This window comes from Bison bison, unplaced genomic scaffold, assembly GCF_000754665.1.
Source record: "Bison bison bison isolate TAMUID 2011002044 unplaced genomic scaffold, Bison_UMD1.0 scf7180017864299, whole genome shotgun sequence".
NCBI lineage: Eukaryota > Metazoa > Chordata > Mammalia > Artiodactyla > Bovidae > Bison > Bison bison.
Window position 1 is genome coordinate 603,404 of NW_011494871.1, and position 20,223 is coordinate 623,626.

Genomic DNA, 20,223 nt, shown 5'->3' on the forward strand with positions numbered 1-20,223 from the left:
CTCGAAAGCCAATTAATATTTCAGCCCTACTAACATAAGAACTGGAGAAGGCAATGGCACCCACTCCAGTACTCTTGCCTGGAAAATCCCATGGATGGAGGTAGACTGCAGTCCATGGGATCGAGAAGAGTTGGACACGACTGAGCGACTTCACTTTCACTTTTCACTTTCATGCTTTGGAGAAGGAAATGGCAACCCACTCTAGTGTTCTTGCCTGGAGAATCCCAGGGACGGGGGAGCCTGGTGGGCTGCCGTCTACGGGGTCGCACAGAGTCGGACACGACTGAAGTGACTTAGCAGCAGCAGCAGCAACATAAGACAACTTTCTGCAGCAGGCTCTCAGCTCTCGGATAAACGCCCACTGTCTGCTAGGCCAGCAGCCTGCACTCACTCCAGACACGGGAAGTTTGTGGCGAGTTGGAACCCGTGCTGTGAAGGAAAGTCCAGTGAAGGAAAGTTCTCCCCTCCCATTAGGGTCAAAAAGGAGGGTTTTATTTCCAACTGTAGTTTTGGCTACTGTACACCATGAAAGATGAGTGGTATGGGAATTACTCTAGACTAATGATCTCACTGACAATGGGAAGGAAAAAAGCCACTTCACCTTTCATCCCACTCAGCTGCCCACCCCACCCCCACCCCACCCACCTCTTCTTTGCATTCATGCCCTCTGCTTGGTCAACAATATCCACTTCCAAAAACTCACAGAGCTTAGCTTTCTAGAAGATCCTGAGGGACTTTCCTGGCAGTCCAGTGGTTACAAGTCCATGCTTTCACTGCAGGGAGCCCAGGTTTGAGCCCTGGTCAGGGAACTAAGATCTCTCATGCTGCGTGGCACAGGCCCCCTCCCCCTCCAAAAAGAAGACTTTGAACCTAACTGCTTAAGAGCTGTTTATACAGAATAAGAAAAGATGGGGAAAAACAGATTCTCATGAGATTAGCTCATCTCACCGTTTTTGACTCGAGCCCAGTGTCTCCATCCGGCTTACACCACCCCTGTGAAGGTCACGGCTGCTGTACCAGTTTTACAGGTGGGTAAACTGAGGGGCAGTGAACTGACCTGCACGAGGTCATCTAGCTTGCAAGTCTAGCAGGGCCCCGCCAGCCAGACCCACCACTCACAGCTGGCACTCCACGGCAGAGTAAGCGCGCTGGCCTCCTCTTTCTCAGGCACTATTTTATTAGATTAAAAACACATCCTAAAATATGTCTACCATTTCCAGATAAACTATAGCTTTTAAGACTAGTAACCAGCCTTAACCTGAGATTCTGGCTTTACGAAAACTACACCCAAAAGGAGGCATTCCCGATACGTTCTGGTGGCATGGTGAGGAATCACGCACATGTCCACGGTCCTGAGCCAGATCTCAGAACTGACTCCCTCTGCTCCCCGGAATGCTCTGAAGTTGAAAGCTACATCTGTCCACCACTATCACGGTCAGCCCATTAGGCTTTCTTATCAGCTGCTTTGTTTGAAAAATTGTCGCGGGCCTCCTTCCTGTCTGAACGCTGTTTGTTCTCGAGTTTCATCAGCTTCTGTTTCTATTTGTTTGAGAATTAACTGTTCTCAGTCTCTCCCTATCAATTTCTTGTGATACCTGAATTATTTTTCTCAAGAAAAAAAAAAGGAAGAAAGAAAAAGAAAAACATGACACATACCTCCAGGCAGCGTCTCCTACATGGTGCTGCTTCTCCTCAGTTTAAGAAAAGGCAAGCCTGTTTACAAACTATGAAAGCAGCAACTGGCACAGACCCCTCGGCAGCCCCTACCTTCCGCGTTGAGGTGCATGGTCTCCAGGGGCCCGATGAACGCATACCGCAGGCCCAGGCCGTCTGACATGACAAGGTCAAGGTCACCCGGAGACACCACACCTTCCTGAGAGGAGAGAATGGGGTCCAGAGGTAAGCTCATAGGGAGGGCAATTCGTCACCATTGCTCTCATCCTCACTTCTCTAAACAGGACCCCAAACACCCCAGAAGCCCTAGAACAGGCTTCGTCAGATGTGGAATCACACAGCGATCATACACGAACGAACCCTGAGAAAAGATCAGCTTGTGAAATGGTTGGACACCAATTCAGTTCCTGTCCCTATGGTCCCCACCTCCAGTGTCCTGGCTTCTCTAGCTCCCATCACAGCTTCAGGGAAGGGGAGGAGGGGGCACGGCGGATGGGGGCACAGGGGGTAGGGTGTCAGAGGAAACAGCCAGAAGTGTCCCCTGACATCTAAGACCTGAGGCCATTGGAGGAGCAGGAAAGCCATCCTCAGGCTCTGCCGGCCTGCAAGCCCGGCCTTGCCCAGCTTTTAACGAGTTTGTAGAAGAGTGCTTCTCTGACGAAATGCATCTCAGAGCTGTGTGTTTGCAGAGGTGGGGCTGCCGTTCACAGGGCCTCCACCGCCCATGTGTTCCTTTGGGAAGGCCCAGGGACGCATGGTGACAACCTGCATGACCGCCGGCACCCCCGGGATGTCCTGGCGCATCCTCCGCCAAGAGCCGATGCCCCCAGCAACCTGGGCTCCCTGCCCCTGGTGCTGGTACCAGGGTGTCAAGCACCTTGTCAGCAGGAAGAGTCCTCCAAGTTTCCTATTAGTCCTAAACCACCCTCGGGCTCACGTGACCACTGATGAGAGCAGATCCACTCAGGTCACTCAAATGCTCAGTCTACCGGCCTCCACTCTTGGTGACAACGCTGGGGGGTTAGGGGGGTGTCAGGAGGAAACAGTGCACACGAGGCCTATGGGGTCGCCCAGAACCACCAGAAACGACTGCTAGATGGCAAGGGGCCCCACTTCCCATATCATGTCTCGGCCTGGTCCTCTTCCAGGGCCGCCCTGGCCCCTGGGGATGCTGTGAGAGGCAGCTGGGCGAGGATGGCTGATTCCCAATCCCCCAGCCCTGGTCCCTGGGTCAACATTCCAACAGCCTGGGGTTTTCATTCCAGCACCAAACTGTGAGGGATGTGGACCCGGAGGCCAGCCTGACCTGTGATGTTGTTTGCCTTGGCTCTCTTCTTCCATAACTACGTTCTGCACTTTCAGAGCTGACTTCCAAAGATTTCAAAACACCCACAAAGTGAGCCACCCCAGAGCAGTTAATTCTTGATTTGTTAAGTGTCGTGAGCGGGGACAGTGACCTGACTAGACAAAGGGTCAGAGGGCTTCCCACCACCCAACACTGTCAGGTCCGGAGGACCCACACCTCCTCCGGGCTCAGGGTCCTTCCCTCCTGCTTCATCCATAGAGGGCAGTCAGGTTTTTATCAGTTGCTATTCATTAGCTGAACAAGTTTAGAAAAGGGAAAAGTCTTCATGTCTCCTCTTCCTAACTGCTTCTCTCTGCTCCATATGGATTTTCTGAGGTAGGCTTCTTTGTGTATTAGTCACTCAGTTGTGTCTGGCTCTCTTTGCAACCCCATGGACTGCAGCACTCCAGGCTTCCCTGTCCTTCACCATCTCCTGAAGCTCGCTGAAACTCATGTCCATTGAATTGGTGATGCCATCAACCATCTCATTCTCTGTCATCCCCTTCTCCTCCCACCTTCAATCTTTCCCAGCATCAGGGCCTTTTCCAATGAGTCAGTTCTTCGCATCAGGTGGCCAAAGTACTGGAGCTTCAGCTTCAGCATCAGTCCCAATGAATATTCAGGGTTGATTTCTTTTAGGATTGACTGGTGGGAACCTCAGCTCTGCCCTGAAGGTCATTCAATTGATTGGATGAAGTCTGCCCAGATTATTGAGAACAATCTCCTTACTTGAGTCAGCTGACTAGATGCTAATCACACGTATCAAACACCGTCAGCACTGTGTGTGACAGAATGACCAGCCCTCTGCTTGGCCAACCCTCACAGGGGACCCTCAGGCATCCCGGGTCTGGTACTCTGTGCTCAGGGAGAGAAGGCGGGAAGACATCTCTAAAATACCCACCGGGGGACTTGGACTGGACCTGGGGAGACGAGGAAGAAGGGGGAGGTCTTGGGGGTTGTGCACAGTTCAGGGATGCAAAATGTGTTGAGTGAGGCAAGCCTGAAGACTATCTCCTCTACTGATCACCAGCTACAGAAGTAGTCTTCCTTCTAATCAGCCCATTTTCCTACTAAATTCTGTCATTTAATTATTTATTTTGCATGCCCTCTTATTCACTTGCTTTTCTCACGTTTCTCCTGCCATCTTTCCTGGTCTCTCTCCCTTTTTTTTTTTCCTTTTCTAGAAATTACTAATTCCCAGATCTTGATCTTCTTCTACTTTGTTTTGCTCTACTTTTCACCACATGTGGTCCTGAATTTTCAACTTTTTCTTGTGCAAACACTTCTCCACCTCAGCCAGCACCACCACCACCAGGAACAGACTTGCCCCCCAGGAATTGGGACAAAGTTATATACAAGTTTCCCAGCCCACAACCAGAGCCATTCAGGCCTCAATCCAGTGTCTTGACCGAGGCAAAAAAACGTTTTACTTGGTTATGTGTTAGGCAATGAAATGTTGTATCTGAGGGTGAGAATGAGTGAAGCCTGAGATGGTCCAGAATCACCCCTGTCAGAGGCTCAGGACAAGGGGTCTCAGGGAAAGAGGCCCCTTGAGGCTTAACCCCAGATTCCCAGAGACGGTCAAGCTCGAGCCACATGGGAATGACCTTAATGCAAGACGGTAAAGCCCAACTGGGGGCGCCGGGCCCACCTTTACAAAGTCTAACCCCATAGCCCGTACAGATCCAAGATTCAGAATAAGGCAGTTACAGACAGTGGAGTTTAAACTAAGAACTACCATGGTGACGAGGAGGCCAGCTTTTCTCATGAGGAAGTACCTGGAGCCATGAATTCATTCCCTCCACGCACACACACTTGCGTGTTTCCTCTCTACACTCGTTGCCAGGCAGCACATGTCCGACGTGCACCACGAAACTGGCTCCAGAGCGAGACTGAAAAAGGCCCCCTCTGCCCGTCCCCACCCACAGCTCCTTCCTGGAGGAGGTGGGGCAAGGACAGGACAGGACTTCACAGGAAGGACTGCCCAGTGCTGCCGGCCAGCTCTAGTCACCCCTAGGCTGGCGGTCCATGAGCTGTGCATTTTCTGGGAAGCAGGGCGGGGCCATTCCTTCAGGATGACCGGGCTCCGAGCACCTTGGAGACGAGCTGACTGAACACGCTTAGCTGATGCAACCGGGCACTGGATCACAACCCTCCCGCCCCTGTGTCCAGAGCCTCAGACAGGATCCTGGGCGGGGGGAGGTGATGAGAGACACGAAGAGGACTATTCTGGCTGGCAGGGCCCCTGGGATGTGCAGCCCCAGGTGGGCCCAAGCTCCGGTAAGGTATCCCTTTGGATGGGGCGACCCTGCTGCCTGAGTCGTTCTGGGAGAAGGACCAGAGGAGGAGACTGAACGTGCAAGGAGGCACCGTAAGGCAGAACACCTGAAATGACCTTAAAACATCCCACAACAGGGGAAAGGTTCATTTTTTTCAAAAAGATCAATGAAACAAAATATCACGAGCCGTTAAAAATGAACAAAAACTCAAGGAAAGTATTCTTAACACAGACTAGACAAGAACGCAGAAAAAATAAAAGCACTCTAACTCAGGATAGGGAACAGAAGTGGTATTTTCCCTGTGAGTATTTTTGAGAATAAAGCCTTCAGTGGAAATAAACCAAAAAATGAAAGGGAAGGAGAGGAAAGACTTAGTGCGGATCCAAGGGACAGTCTTAAAGGAAATCAGTCCTGAATATTCGTTGTAAGGACTGATGCTAATGCTGAAGCTCCAATACTTTGGCCACCTGATGCGAGGAACTGACTCATTGGGAAACACTGAAGACAGGAGGAAAAGGGGACGACAGAGGATGAGATGGTTGAATGGCATCACAGACTCAATGGACATGAACTTGAGCAGACTCCAGGAGAAGGTGAAGGACAGGGAAGCCTGGCGTGCTGCAGTCCATGGAGTTGCAGAGTTGGACACGACTGAGCAACTGAACAACAAAAGGACAGTCCAGAGCTGTTTGGGCCACAGTGGTGTTACCCACTTCTCTCGTGACAAAGCTCTCAGGAAGAAAAACACCGGTGGTAAAGAGGCCAATAGAAACAAAAAGTCTGAACCTTAAAACCATTCACAGCAAAATCCTTTGTTTGGGCAAATACAAGTGCACCGGGGCTTGGTGAGGCCAGGACTGAGGGTCCTTGGGAAGGAAGCTCTTTACACAGAGGTTTGATGGCAACCCACCCCAGTGATCCTGCCTGGGGAATTCCAAGGTCCATGGGGTCGCAGAGAGTCGGACACGACTGAGGGACCAACACTTTCACTTTGAATCAAGCAGTGAAAGCCCCCCTCCCCCAACAGCAGGCACACACAACCCAGTCTCTGCCCCTCTGACCTCCAGGGCCAGCTCCCGCCTGCACTGGGGGCGGGACGAATAGGCTCCTGTCCAGCTGTTACCTGTGGCCCCCTTCTCTGCCTCCTCTCCTGGGCACTCATTCCCACCCCACCCCCCACCTCCATCAGGGGCCCCCGGCCTGCCTGTCAGCTCACACCAGAGGAGCTGAAACCTCTCACTGCCCGAGCACCTGTGGGAGAGGACAGGCAGTCAGGTGTTAGAGTAACAGCACCTCACTTTGTTTCTTTTTTAGAGCTGTTAGAACACTAGCATAATGCTTTTGCTTTAAACACTGTAAGAGTAACCCCAGGCATGCCAGACAGGTTTTTTTTTTTTTTAATTGAATGTGTGGTTGGTGTTTTCATTATGTTTATCTGTTAATGGGGCTGGAGTTGTCTCTAAAATAATACATCAGCAGCATGTCTCCTTTGAATAGGGCTTTACTGCTCGCCACTGTGGCTACTCATAAAGTCACCTCCTATAAAACAGTAAACACTGTTATAAAAATGGTCTACTTCTTACAGACCATCGCTGCTGGAAGAGTTCTAATTAACTGATGCGGGATTGAACTCGCGTCTCCTGCACTGCAGGCAGATTGTTTACCGTCTGAGCCACCCAGGAAGCTCAAGTCTGCGCAAAACCACCACTGGCCTTAGAAAAGCTCCTGCAGCCTTCCGGCTCCACAGTTTGTCACATGTGGAGTAACTCAGGTCAGCTATGAGTGGCCTCTGGTTTACCTGATTGGCTCCCAGTGGTCAATGCAAGACATTAAACACTTGCTGAGCGGTGGGTGTGCTTCTGATATAGCTCTGGGGCTTCTTAAAAATGCTGAGACCATGGGGTCCTTCCAGACCTGTCCTGTAACAAAAAGCATCTCCCGTTCCATCGACCTCTGAATGAAAGGCCATTGACAGGAGGCTCTTCCAACTAACAGCTGAGAAAGCAGGTGTCGGTTAATCTGGAGGTTGGTAGGAGTCCCCTGGTGGTCCTGTGGTTAGGACTCTGAACATTCACTGCTGGGGGTCCAGGTTCAATCCCTGGTTGGGGAACTAAGATCCCACAAGCTGTATGGCATAGCCAAATAAATAAATAGACAATAAATTTATTTTTTTAAACCCTTAAACTTTTTCTTGAGGGGGAGGAGGGGGCATGTGGCTTGTAGGATCTTAGTTCCCAGACCACGGATGGAAACCAGGCCCTCAGCAGTGGAGCCCTAACCACTGGGAAACCAAGGAATTCCCAATCCCTAAACCTTCAAGTTTAAATTTTAGACAACATAAAATGTAGAGAGTCCTACAGTGGAGGGTGTGGTGGCATGGAGGCAGGAGCCCAGCTCCTTCTTGACTCCTCTGACTTCCCTTCACATCCTTCTACACGAATCTCCCTGCCAAATACACAGACGGGTGTCGCCAAGGTCTGTTCAGCAGCACTTCATTCAAGCCGCTTTTCCCTTCTGGCCACGTGCCAGGTGAGTCACGCTGAAGCAGCCCTGTTATTTCCAGCACCTTCCTCTGAAGAAACCTTCTAACCAGCCCCACACCCACCACCTGGAGCCGGGCTTTGAACTTGCTTCCTCTTGTCGAGGCTGCAGACTCCCTGATCCAGGGACAGGGAGCGTGTGGCTCAGCCTGGGCCTGTGCTTTCCTTCGCCTCCTCGCTGTCCATTTGTTCCGGTTTTATTCCAGAACAGCTGGGAGGGCCTGTACTTACTGGGCTGCAGGGGACCCACTCAGGGTGGTATTCGTGGAAAAAACTCCCTCTGCCACCCCTAGACTCAGTGAAGGTCCTTCTCAGAGGTCGTGTGTGTGAGTAGTAAACTTCCTGGATGAACTTGGACTTGGGGAACTAGGGGCACGCACACTGACCCTGGCTCTGAAAGGAGAGAAGAAAGCCAAGGACCTCATGCCTCCAGGTGATCACAGCCCAAGTGAGAGCGGTGTGAGCGCTCCTCACGCATCTACAGCCTCAGGTCCTCTCGTCCCCAGACTCCCTGGACCGCACCACCTCCCCCAGCCGCCCCCTCTGCCAAGGAGCTGCTGTTCCCCCAAGTCTAAGCACACTCTCAGGACGAGGCCAGGAGCTCACCACCCCGTAGCAGGTCTGGCCCAGGAGCACCAGACTCGCGGTGACCGGAGAAGGGACTTCCTCTCAGGCCTGAGGAGTTGCCCCATCTGGCCGCCACCTTTGGAGGGACCCTTTGTTCACACGACAGAGATGAGGAAAAGCAGGCTGCCATCTTCACCTCCGCTCCTGAAATCAAAGGCTGCACGACGATGCCAAGATGCCAAGCAGGAGGCCAGCGGGATGAGGGAGATGCCATCTGGCGGTTGGGTAAGATGGGGGGAGAAGCGAAAACCTAGTGTTCGTTGTTCAGACATGTTTGTGTTCTAAGTGAAAGTGAATTAAATCGTTTTAAAAAATCAACGTTGGGCTTCCCTGGTGGTTCAGAGGTAAAGAATCTACCTACTGATGCAGGAGACACCTGTTTGATCCCTGGTCTGGGAAGATCTCACATACTGAGGAGCAACTAAGGCCGTGTTCCACAACTACTGGAGCCCGAACACTCGAGAGCCTTTCTCCACAGCAAAGGAAGCCACTGAGATGAGAAGCTCCTGCAGCGCAACTAGAGAAAAGCCTGAGCAGCAACAGAGACCCAGCACAGTCAATAATGGAAAAATTAATGAAAACATTTATTAGACAAAGACCCATCACAGCCAAAAATAGAAAAATAAAACATGTATTTAAAGAAACAGCTGTATTCACATGGTATCAGGTATGTAAGCAATTAGACTTGATTAAAGTTTGCTGCAGGGAAACATTGCACTGTCCTAAACTACACTCAACAGAAACACTTGATGGAGTTTAACCACAGAAAGCCTGGTCTGCTCATTTTACCAGGTGACCTTTGAGATGCACCTTAGTAGCTGAAAGCAGTGCTCACAGTGGCTGCATCCATGTCCAGAATAAAGCTGGGCCACAGAGGCCTGGACTCTCTCCAAAGGTCCTGTACGGACCGCAGATACTACGTCCCGAACTGAACACCAGAATGGAAGCCCTGGAAGCCCTGCAGCTCAGGACCCATGGGCAGATATCCATTTGGAGGTTCTGTTTCTCAGAAGCGTGAACAACACCTGAGCTCAGCAATCTGAAGCTCATTACCACCCCCACATTCCAACGAACTGAGAATCTTCAGAGGCTCTGTGATTCACCGCCGCTCACCTCCACGACCCTCTTGCAACAGGACAGGAATTTACGAGCAGTGCAAGCTCAGCCACTGTCTGGGCAACAGTCTATCACCTGAGCGCTTCTTCCCTCATCATGCCCATCAGCTTAAGAGGATGAGCTGAAAAGCACTTTCCCAGCAACAGGATCCATCACCCACAGACCTAACTCTGGGCCCCTAGGCTGCGGTTGTCAGTGTTTCCCGGCCAATTAGCGCTGCTGCTAACTAGGGCTGCTCTGGCCCAATTCTGCAGCCGAACGGGCCACAGAAAAAGGACTGAGTGGCTGTGAGCGCCCACCAGCCCTCATGCAGTCGCGGCCGGGGGTGGGACCCTGTGCCCCGGGAGCCCGTTCCTGCCCACCCCGCCCCGACCCCTGGTCGTGTCCCCCACTTGTTCCCCACTACGACAGGCCCGCAGTTGCGGGCCCTACCCTCCCACCCCATCTCCTCTAGAATTTCTCTCTCCTGCTTGGCTGCAAGGATGAAGGGACACCCTCTCTCCAGAGCTGATGAGACGAAAAACAGGAAAACCATAAGGGGGAAGAAAAAAATCAATGAAACCAAAAGCCTTCTCTTCAAGAAACCGACAAACCTCTGTGTGCTAAGTCACTTCAGGCATGTCTGACTCTTTGCAACCCCATGGACTGTAGCCGCCAGGCTCCTCTGTTCATGGGATTTTCCAGACAAGAATACTGGAGTGGGTTGCCATGCTCTCCTCCAGGGGGCCTTCCTGACCCAGGGATCGAACCAGTGTCTCCTGCATTGGCAGGTGGGTTCTTTACCACTAGAACCACCTGGGAAGTCCATATGTAAATATACAGGTATATAAATATATATATATATAAACTCCTCTCTATGTGTGAGACAAGAATAGAACTAACAAGTTTAAAAGCTATCCACCGTTTCTTCCTCAAGCTCTTGAAATAAATGGGGTTCCTTTAAAGGACACAAGTTTACTCAAAAAATAATTTCTTTTTCCTCTTGAAAAACAGTGCCACTGGGGGTGGGGAGCAGTCTGAGACCGTGGGGAAACTCAGCACATCACAGAGAAAATGCTGTGGAAATGACAGGAAAGGGCAAGAATAGAAGTCTTCATCACGTGTGAATATCCTCTGTGACTGATGGTACAGAGGAATCTCTTGAGAGGAAGGGGTGCCTCTGGTCTCTGGAACAGATCGGGCACCTGGTTCTCTGCCCACCCCGCCAAGCTCCTGCCCCTCCCATCCCCCCAACCCCACCCCCAGCCCACCTGCCCGCCCCCGCTCAGCCAGGGGCCCCAGCTCCGCCACACACCTCCACAAGCCGCCAAGCCTCAGCGATGACCGCATACTGGAGGCGGTTCAGGGCGAAGCCGTCAATCTCCCTCAGGAGCCTGACCGGGGACTGTCCGACCCTCCGCATCAGGGCATAGGTCCTGTCCACAGTGGCGGGGGCCGTCTCTGGGTGTGGGACCAGCTCCACCAGCGGCACGTAATACGGTGGGTTGACCTTGGGAGAGAGATGGCCGGAGAGAGTTAAGAAGACGGCTCTGGCATGCGGGGTGTCACTCACGATCCTGAATGGTCAGGGTGGGTGGGGGGCAGGTTCAACACAGGAATGAGGGGCCCATCCGATGACAAGAAACTGGAGGAATAAAGTCGTTCACAAAGAGGGGAGACAAAGAAAGAATTTGGGCGCAGAACTGCAGGCATTGTAACCAACCCTGAGGTTCCAGCTCACGGGTGCCAGTGGGCCCCCTGCACGTTTACCACTCACTTCCCGGGGCTCTGCCACCAGCTGTCCAACCCTCACAGGCTTCTCCCAACCTTCGCCCAGCCTTCTCTTCCCACATGAGTCACTGCCATTCTACCGCATCGGTGCTATGGGTAGTATCTTCCTCAAACCTGGAACTCCCTTAATGTCTCCATGCTGAGCCTCAAACATTGGCTCCCCCGATCAAATCTCACCCACGAGTCACACAGGCAACGCCCTAGAGCCTCAGCACCGAGTGTCATCTGAGACAGGAAGAGAGTCTGCCCGCAGTGGGACGGCTTGCCTGACCAGCATTGGTTCTTGTGGTTTCTTGGCTTTGGTTTTCTCGGTTTACTTTGAGAAATCCTTCTTGAAGATTCTTAGAGAGAGTTCTCCTACCTCTAAAGAAAATGCTATTTGACAAAAGGCTTGCTAATAACCCTCACCACTAAGCAGATGCACGCTCGCTAAACTCTTTCCCCAAACGATATTGTATTTTAATGTTTTTCCTCCGAGTATGGGTGAAAATGGGTAAAAATCTCACATTTACCAAAAAGTACAAGAGGCATCCATTTTAAAATGATTTCCACAGGAGAGAGAACATATTTCCCCTGGAACAGCCTGGAGGGGCAGCCAGCTGGCCCTCACACCTTGGAGGTTTCCTCTGCTCCCAGCCTGTCCTGGGGGAGCACCTACTTCAAATAAACTATAAATACTCAGCTGAATCACTGACCCCCTGACTGGAGTCACTGAGTTCCTACAGAGATATGTGACCTCTGGCCTTTTTAAACATCAGAATTATAAGAACAGAGAGCATGTCTGTCCGTGATGAACTTCTCTTTATGGGAAGACAGGGGTGTTGGGCTTGGGGTCTCTGCAGTGCTGTGAGCCTTGTAGGGGCAGAACACAGGTCAGGACAAACAGGTAAAAGGCGTCTTTCTGTGCATCTGGCTCACTCCTGTCTCAGTCTCGCTCGCAGGCTGCCTTGCAGACTTCCTACCCACACTTCCTTTAAGCCCTACTGTCCCCGGGCCGCCCTGGCAGCCAGCTTCCCTCTGCCCACTCAGACCCCTCCAGGAGACATGGCGCCATAGGCACGCTGAGACCACACATGGCCTCCCCGTTCCCCGAGTCATAGTTGTAACTATGCCCTGGTCTCTCCCCCTCACCTGAGCACATGCCCCACCTGTCCTAAATCAACTCAGGTGGTGGGAGCCGACCTCACCACAGCACCCCAGGCCTGTGACAGTGAGTGACTTGAGGCCAGAAGTCTGTAAGATTTGTTCACTCTTTCTCACAACGCATGAGATACAAGATACAATTCAAGGAATTCTGGATAAAATTCTTTTTAAAATGATGATAACGTCCAACTTGCTAAATATACTAAAAAGCTAAATATACTAAAAATATACTAGATTGTACAAGTTGAATTGTGTGATATATGAATTACATCTCATATGTTAAAAAGCAGTTAAAAAGCACAAGTAGGTTCATCGAGATGAATTGCTCCTGGAAACCCAAACGAGACTCGCTGGGTTTCCTGGCTGGACATACTCACGGGGTGGGCCACCAGGCACTGCTTCACGTGCGCCAAGCCGGCGAACAGCTTGGAGGGCAGGAGGCATGAGCTGGAGCTGCTCAAGATGAGGTGGTCGTCGGCGATTTTGTCCAGCTGAGCGAACAGCTTCCGCTTCAGCTCCAGGTTCTCCGGGACACATTCCTAAAAAGGACAACCTCACGTTATCACACAGGGTCGCCACACTCAGGCCCAAGCAAAGCATCTCGTGTTTGCGTCCTTCCCAAAATGAACCAATTAGAGAACCACCAGCAACGTTCAAGAACAGGTAGAGAATGGACTTGTGAACACAGTGGGGAACTGAGAGAGCAGTACTGACACATATACAGGGTGTGTGCTCGGTCACTTCAGTCATGTCCGACTCTTTGTGACTCTGCAGCCCGCCATGCTCCTCTGTGCATGGGATTCTCCAGGCAAGAATACAGGAGTGGGTTGTCATTTCCTCCTCCAGGGGATCTTCCCGACCCAGGGATAGAACCCACGTCTCCTGCATTACAGGTGGATTCTTTGCCATCTGAGCCACTGGGGAAGCCCCCATTTATATACTACTCTGTGTAAAACAGAGAGCTGGTGGGAAGCTGCTGTGTAACACAGGAAGTTCAGCTCCGTGGTCTGTGATGACCTAGAGGGGTGGGATGGGGGGTGGGAGGGAGGCTCAAGAGAGAGCTGATTCACTTCATTGTACAGCAGACACCAACACAACACTGTAAAGCCATTATACTCCAATTAAAAATAAATTTAAAAAGAACTATATAAAATACAAAAATAAAAATTTTTTAAATATTTAAGAACAGGAGAAAAATAGCTGTCAAAAAGTACGACAGATCTTGGTAACTCTGGGAACTGTATTTTCTAGTTCTGTGTCAGGCTGAAAATTCTCATAATAAAAAAGCCCTCCAACTGTATGGGGGTGGATTCTACAAACAGAATACACAACAGCACTGCAGGTGAAGTGTATGAATATCAACAATAGTCACCACCACTTGTGTGTCCTGATCATCAGATCGACTTATCTTCAAGGAAAAATCTTATCTTCATGAAATCAGCAAACACATGCTACATCCATAATTCCCAAAAGGCTTCTTGAGAGTCCACTTCTTATCAGAAATCCTTTGAAAAAGACCTCTGTTACTAAAACTCTAAAATTATTTTAATAAGGGGAAACGGAGGAGGGTAGAGAAGCGAATTTGGATTAAATATCGCAGATAATGACTGTTCGGAAATTCAGATTATGCGCAGAGCAGGCAGGGGGTGGGGGGATGGGGGCTGTGGGAAGCCGTTCTCAGATGCCCAAACACAGGCCCACAGGCAGGTCCCTGGGAACTGGATGCTCAGGGCAGCTGCTGCCCTGCTGTGGAGAGACTGGGAACAGAAGGGGATGCTAGTTGGACCTTCAGGTGCGCCCTCCCTTCCCAGCACTGCCCCAGGAAATCCCACCAGGAGTCACTCCTACTAACAAGGGTCCCTGAGTTCCCACAGTCCCCAGTGAATTTGGGGTAATGGTTCTTAGTGGGGTCTGATAACAGAATCAACTGTGCTTGTTAACCATGCAAATCCTCAGGCCCCCACTGCAGACGTACTGAGTCAGATTCAGGATGGGGCCTGGGCACCTGCATGCTTATCCGTCACTCTGATGACTTGTGTTCAATGAAGTCTGAGACCCACAGTTCTCAGGTGCAATGGGGGCCAACCGCACTCCCAGTGGTTTGTGGCCAAATACATTCATTCCTGATGGTCTCCCACTCTGAGATCAGGCTCCCCACTGCCCTCCCCACCAGGAACTTGCTGAGGGTGCCCTGGTCCTGTGGAGGCAGAAACTGCACAAACCAGAAGACAACCAGCAGCCTGCAAAAGTCGACGCAAAATGCAGAAGTACTGCCTGTAACTTTATCAAATCACCCCCAAAATAAAATATTTTCAGGTTTAATAATATCTAATAATCTAATAGAGTGAAGTTAGCTGGGTAAATGACATGAATTTCATTTCTATACCATCTACAAGGTTTTAAAAGCTTTCCTCCATGGGTAAGGCGTCAATATTGGGTCTGTTAGTAGTTTTAAAAAATATAGTCACACCACGTGAAATTTTATTCAGAACAAAAGGTCACATAAGCACCACATCTCAAAGACCGGGTGAAAAAAGTAGAGTCATTTAAGAACTGTGAAGCCCATTGTGTTAAACCCCTTATCAAAGGGGAAAAGCTACAGTAGCTGGCGGGCTGTATTGAGTAATTCCTGGATCAGTTAAGTCTGCGAGTTGGGTTGGGTTTAAATGGAGCCTTGTAGTGAAGCCAGAGATGAATCGTGATGCCGATACTGTGCAGGCTAATGAAAGAGCCCTGTGAATGGCCTCATTGTGAGCCTGGCCTGCAGATTCTCCCCTGAAATTCTATGCCTTTCTTTAGATCGTCTGATTATCAAAGAGGCAAGAACACTCGAAGCAGAGGAAATCCAAGCCTGCTACAATTATGTAAGGGTTTTAACAGTGCATTTGCTTGAAGTTTCATTGTTGCCATCGTTGTTAACCCACTTGTGTTCCATGTGCTGGGCCAGGGTTAAGACGCCTCTGTCTATGTCAAGCCTTGAGTTCATCATCTCGCTGTTGCTCACTGCTTGTCTGAGAACTGGGGTCTGCAGACTGTTACTCGGGACGGTTATCTTTTGGGTGGATTGTGAAGCTGAGAGCGGCTGCTCTCGCTTGGTGACCATGGACAGTTGGGAGGAAGTGACAGCAAACAGCTAGACATACATCCCGCTCCCAGTAGGTGAGAGTGCCTCGGGGCTCACCGAGCCTTTCCAGGGCCCGTCCAGGGAAAGCCACTAGACGTCGAGTGTCAGCAAAAATTCTCTTTCACTGCTGAAGGTAACTAGCTTGACTTTGCTTCATTAAACTCTGACATTTTCTAAGCAACGGCTATTATTTGTGTTTTGTTTGTTTTGAAGTGGGAGAGATGTATCTATAATAAGTGATAATCTCACACACAACCACTAGCTCAGATTCTGAGGACAAGGAAAGTGTAAGGAACTTTCCAAGTATCACAACTGTTATCGGCACATCAGAAGATTACACAGCAGCAGCAGAAAAGACTTAAAAGGACACTGGATGATGGTATTATTACAGGTCTAACTTGTTGTTCTCTTTCATTTACTTATAATTTTTTAAAGTAAACAATTTATATACTTTAGTGTTTTATTCACAAAGAGTTGGATGCGACTGAAGTGACTTAGCACACAGATCAGTAGAATTCACCAAGGACAGCACTCAGACCCTGCAGGGTGGTTTTGGGGAGGGGGCGTGGCCACGAGGTGGGGTTCTGGACTGATCCCCAGGCAAAGGCGGGACTGGTTGAGAGGGCGCTGACTTCTGCAGATGATCCACTCGCTGTGCAACCCTGTGCAGCTTCCAAAACAAATACTTTCATGGGGAAAATGAAATTTCATTGATTTTTTTTTAAAGGCAAGTCATGCATCTTAGATAGGCATCCTGTTGCTAGAAAAATCTACATTTGTCAGTGCGAAATATCTGGAAACAGTCTTCAATGTTCTTTCCAGATAGAAAAGAAAAACTAGAACTTCTTTCTTTAGAAAGAAAAACTAAACTAGAAGACTTTGGTGCTTAAGATATTTTACATGCAAAGAAGTTCTATTTGCCAGTTTTAGCAGGAAAGAGATGGCAAGAAAGGAAATTTGAGCTAAAATCCTACTGTAACCATGGCAGAAAGGAATCCATTCTCAACTTGAGGGTGGACATGATCTACATCACAATTTCTGTCTCTTTGCACTAAATACATCTCTTGCTTCAACCTCTTTAGTCATCAGCAATTTCTTGCTTCAACATGTTTCAGTTCAGTTCAGTTGCTCAGTCATGTCCAACTCTGCGACCCCATGGACTGCAGCATGTCATGCTTCCCTATCCATCACCAACTCCCAGAGCTTGCTCAACTCCTGCCCAATGAGTCAGTGATGCCATCCAATCATCTCATCCTCTGTCGTCCCCTTCTCCTCCTGCCTTCAATCTTTCCCAGCATCAGGGTCTTTTCCAATGAGTCAGTTCTTTGAATTAGGTGGCCAAAGTATTGGAGCTTCAGCATCGGTCCTTTCAGTGAATACTCAGGACTGATTTCCTTTAGAATGGACTGGTTGGATCTCCTTGCAGTCCAAGGGACTCTCAAAAGTCTTCTCCAACACCACAGTTCAAAAGCATCAATTCTTTGGCACTCAGCTTTCTTTATGGTCCAACTCTCACATCCATACCTGAATACTGGGAAATCTGTTTAATCATCAGCAATTTCTTTTTTATTATTATTAACTATTTCTTTATTTCTAAAAATTATTTATCAATTTATTTATTTTTGGCTGCACTAGGTCTTTGTGCTTTGTGGGGGCTTCCTCTAGTTGCATCAAGTGGGGGCTACTCTCTAGGTGCAGTGCACAGGCTTCACACTGAGGTGGCTTCTCTTGTTATAGAGCATGGGCTCTAGGCGCATGGGCTTCAGAGGTTGCGAGTCATGGGCTCTAGAGGGTGGACTCAGTAGCTGTGGCTCATGGGCTTAGGTGCTCTGCAGCATATGAAATCTTCCTGGACCAGGAACTGAACCCGTGTTCCCTGCATTGGCAGGCCAATTCTTATCCACTGCACCACTAGGGAAGTCCCACTATTTCTTGAAAGAGCACAATTGTTAAAAATCTATCAGATTAATAGACTACTATGACTAGATTTCTCAAGAGGTAGATGTTATAATTACAAAAAAAAAAAATCCCATAAATCTTCTTATTGTAGAACAAATAGCATGTGTTAAAGTACAGGTTTTCAACATCACAGATAATAAACTGCACTGTGCTCTAACCAAAGCCTCACATTTTTCATTAAAAATCAAAATACTTTTAAAGCATATTATAAATCCTAAACAATGTTCTATAGTAATCTAGAATAAACTATACTCAATTAGAGACTTTTCTAAAGTAAAAAGCAGAGCAGGCTGTCCTGAGGAATGTCCTGGGGATTGGGTGTTGAGGTGACCAGGGTGGCTGTGGTCTGCTTCCAGCAGAGGTCTTTCCTCAAGTAACCATAGGGGATGGAGGTGAGAGAAGGGACACAGGTGACAACTGCTGGCCTGATGGTGTGTCTATCCCCATCTCATTCCAACAAGTTTTTTAATACCTTTTAGGATATCATTTATTTACAATTAAGTTAAAATGCTTGACATAAAAAAATATTATAATTTAAAATATTCTAGGACTTCCCTGGTGGTGGCTAAGAGGCTGCCTGCCAATGCAGGAGACACAGGTTTGATTCCTGGTCCACAAAGATCTCACATGCTTCAGAGCAATAAGCCTGTGTGCCACAACTAGTGAGCCCACACGCTACGACTACTGAAGCCCCTGTGCCCAGGGCCTGTGCTCCACAACCAGAGAAGCCACCGCAATGAGAGGCCCCTGCACTCGGCCCCCACCGAACTAGATAGCGGCCCCCACTTGGGCAACTGGAGAAAAGCCCATGCAGCAAGTGATGACTCAGCACACCCAAAAGTTAATTAATTAATTAATTATAAAAATAAAAAGAAATAATTTTTTTAAAGATTTTTTAAAAACATGTAGAAATGTTGAAAAGTTCTAACATACAGGTAAACTGTGGTCCAACATCTGAGTCCTTCAGCATGTGACATAAATACATCTTAATTCGCTGAAGTGTATGCAGACAAAAGCACAAAACCTACCATTACTGAAAACTCACTCTAGGTGGGGGAAGGGAACTGAAATAAAAACCCTTATGCCTGGGGGAGGAAGAGGAATGAATGCTAGCGTTAGTCATTCAGTCATGTCCAACTCTTCGCGACCCCATGGACGGTAGCCCGCCCAGCTCCTCTTTTCAGGGATTTCCCAGGCAAGAATACTGGAATGCGTTGCCATTTTCTTCTCCAGGGGATCTTCCCAACCCAGGGATCGAAACTGGGTCTCTTGCACTGTAGGCAGATTCTTTGCCATCTGAGCCACCAGGGAAGCCTGAACGAGACAAAGGCTTAATCAGAATCCCAAGAGAAGACCCTTCCCAGGCCAGCAAGTGTTAAGTAACTAGTGAGAAAAGAACACTTCTGGGAAGGGACAGAGCAAGAACATGGAAAGAGACTCTCTCTGAGAGCACTGCAAAGGGAAGACTGAAAGCTGAGGGTGGAGAACATAGTGAGGGAGAACACCCTAAACACAGGTATTGCTTAAGGATTTGAAACTTGTATGCACCAAGGGTGACTACAGAAACTTGCAAACCTTAAAACTTGCCCAACTCCTAACTAGATCAACTCAAATCCTTACAACAAAAGCCTTGTAGGAAGAAAGGTGTGTCAAATCCCAGGCGTAAATCTGCTGTCCTGCTCAAAATGTCCGGATTTCAAAAACAAAAAATTATGAGGCATACAAAAAAGTGCACACCCAAGAGACAGAGGGATCACAGGACCAGATCCTGGTATGATTCAGATACTGGTACAATCTGACATTGAATTTTAAGTAACTGTGATTAAAAATATTAAAGGCTCTGGGGTGAAAAATGTGGACAACATTATATGGGTGATTTCAGCAGAGAAATAGAAACTGGAAGACAATATCAAAGAGAATGCTAAAAATTAAAAACAAAGGAGAGATGAAGAATGCCTTTGACTGACTCATCAGTAGACTCAACACAGTTGGGAAAGAATCAGTGAACTGCAGACCAGTCAATGGAAATTAGCCAAAGTGAAAAACAAAGAGCAAAAAGATTGAGGAGCATATACAGAGCATCCAGGACCTGCAGGAAAATTATCAAATGATCTATCACATGTGTGACTGAAATCCAAACATTTCTAGGGTCAGGGAATGGGGCAGAAGACAACATTCCAGGAAATAATGGCTGAGAATATCCAAAACTAAAGAAAATCCCAAATTACACAAGCATGAAGCTGAGAGAACACAATGCAAGATAAATACCCTTCTTTACCCCCAAATCCACACACATGGTTGTGGATTTGGGGATAAAGAGGTATGTTATGTTCAAACTGCTGAGTAAAGCAGACAAAGAAATACTGAAGGCAGTCAGAGAAAGAATCACATAATATATACAAGAACGAAATTAAGACTTTTTGAGAGATCATAGAAGATGGAAAGTAATGGAGTGACATTTTTAAGTGCTAAAAGAAAAAATACCTGTCAACTCACAGTTCTACAGTCAGTAAAAACATCTTTCAAAAATGAAGAAACAAAAACTTTTCCGAGAAAAACAGTAAGTTTAGGAATTCATTCCAAGCCAACCTGTGAATCTAAGAATAGGAATAAATTTTAAGGGAAAGTCTGCAGGCAGAAGGAAAA

The 20,223-nt window shown here is 48.6% G+C and overlaps 1 protein-coding gene across 1 annotated transcript in view; it reads right to left on the minus strand.

Annotated features, from left to right (window-relative positions):
* Window positions 1–20,223, minus strand: part of CRYL1 (crystallin, lambda 1) — a 59,384-nt gene that overhangs the window by 3,078 nt on the left and 36,083 nt on the right. The window contains exons 4-6 of the mRNA XM_010851177.1: window positions 12,872–13,033; window positions 10,876–11,070; window positions 1,768–1,873 (exon numbers count right to left, since the gene is read on the minus strand). Of these exons, the coding sequence (XP_010849479.1) occupies window positions 1,768–1,873; window positions 10,876–11,070; window positions 12,872–13,033 (463 nt within the window). The remainder of the gene's footprint in view (window positions 1–1,767; window positions 1,874–10,875; window positions 11,071–12,871; window positions 13,034–20,223) is intronic.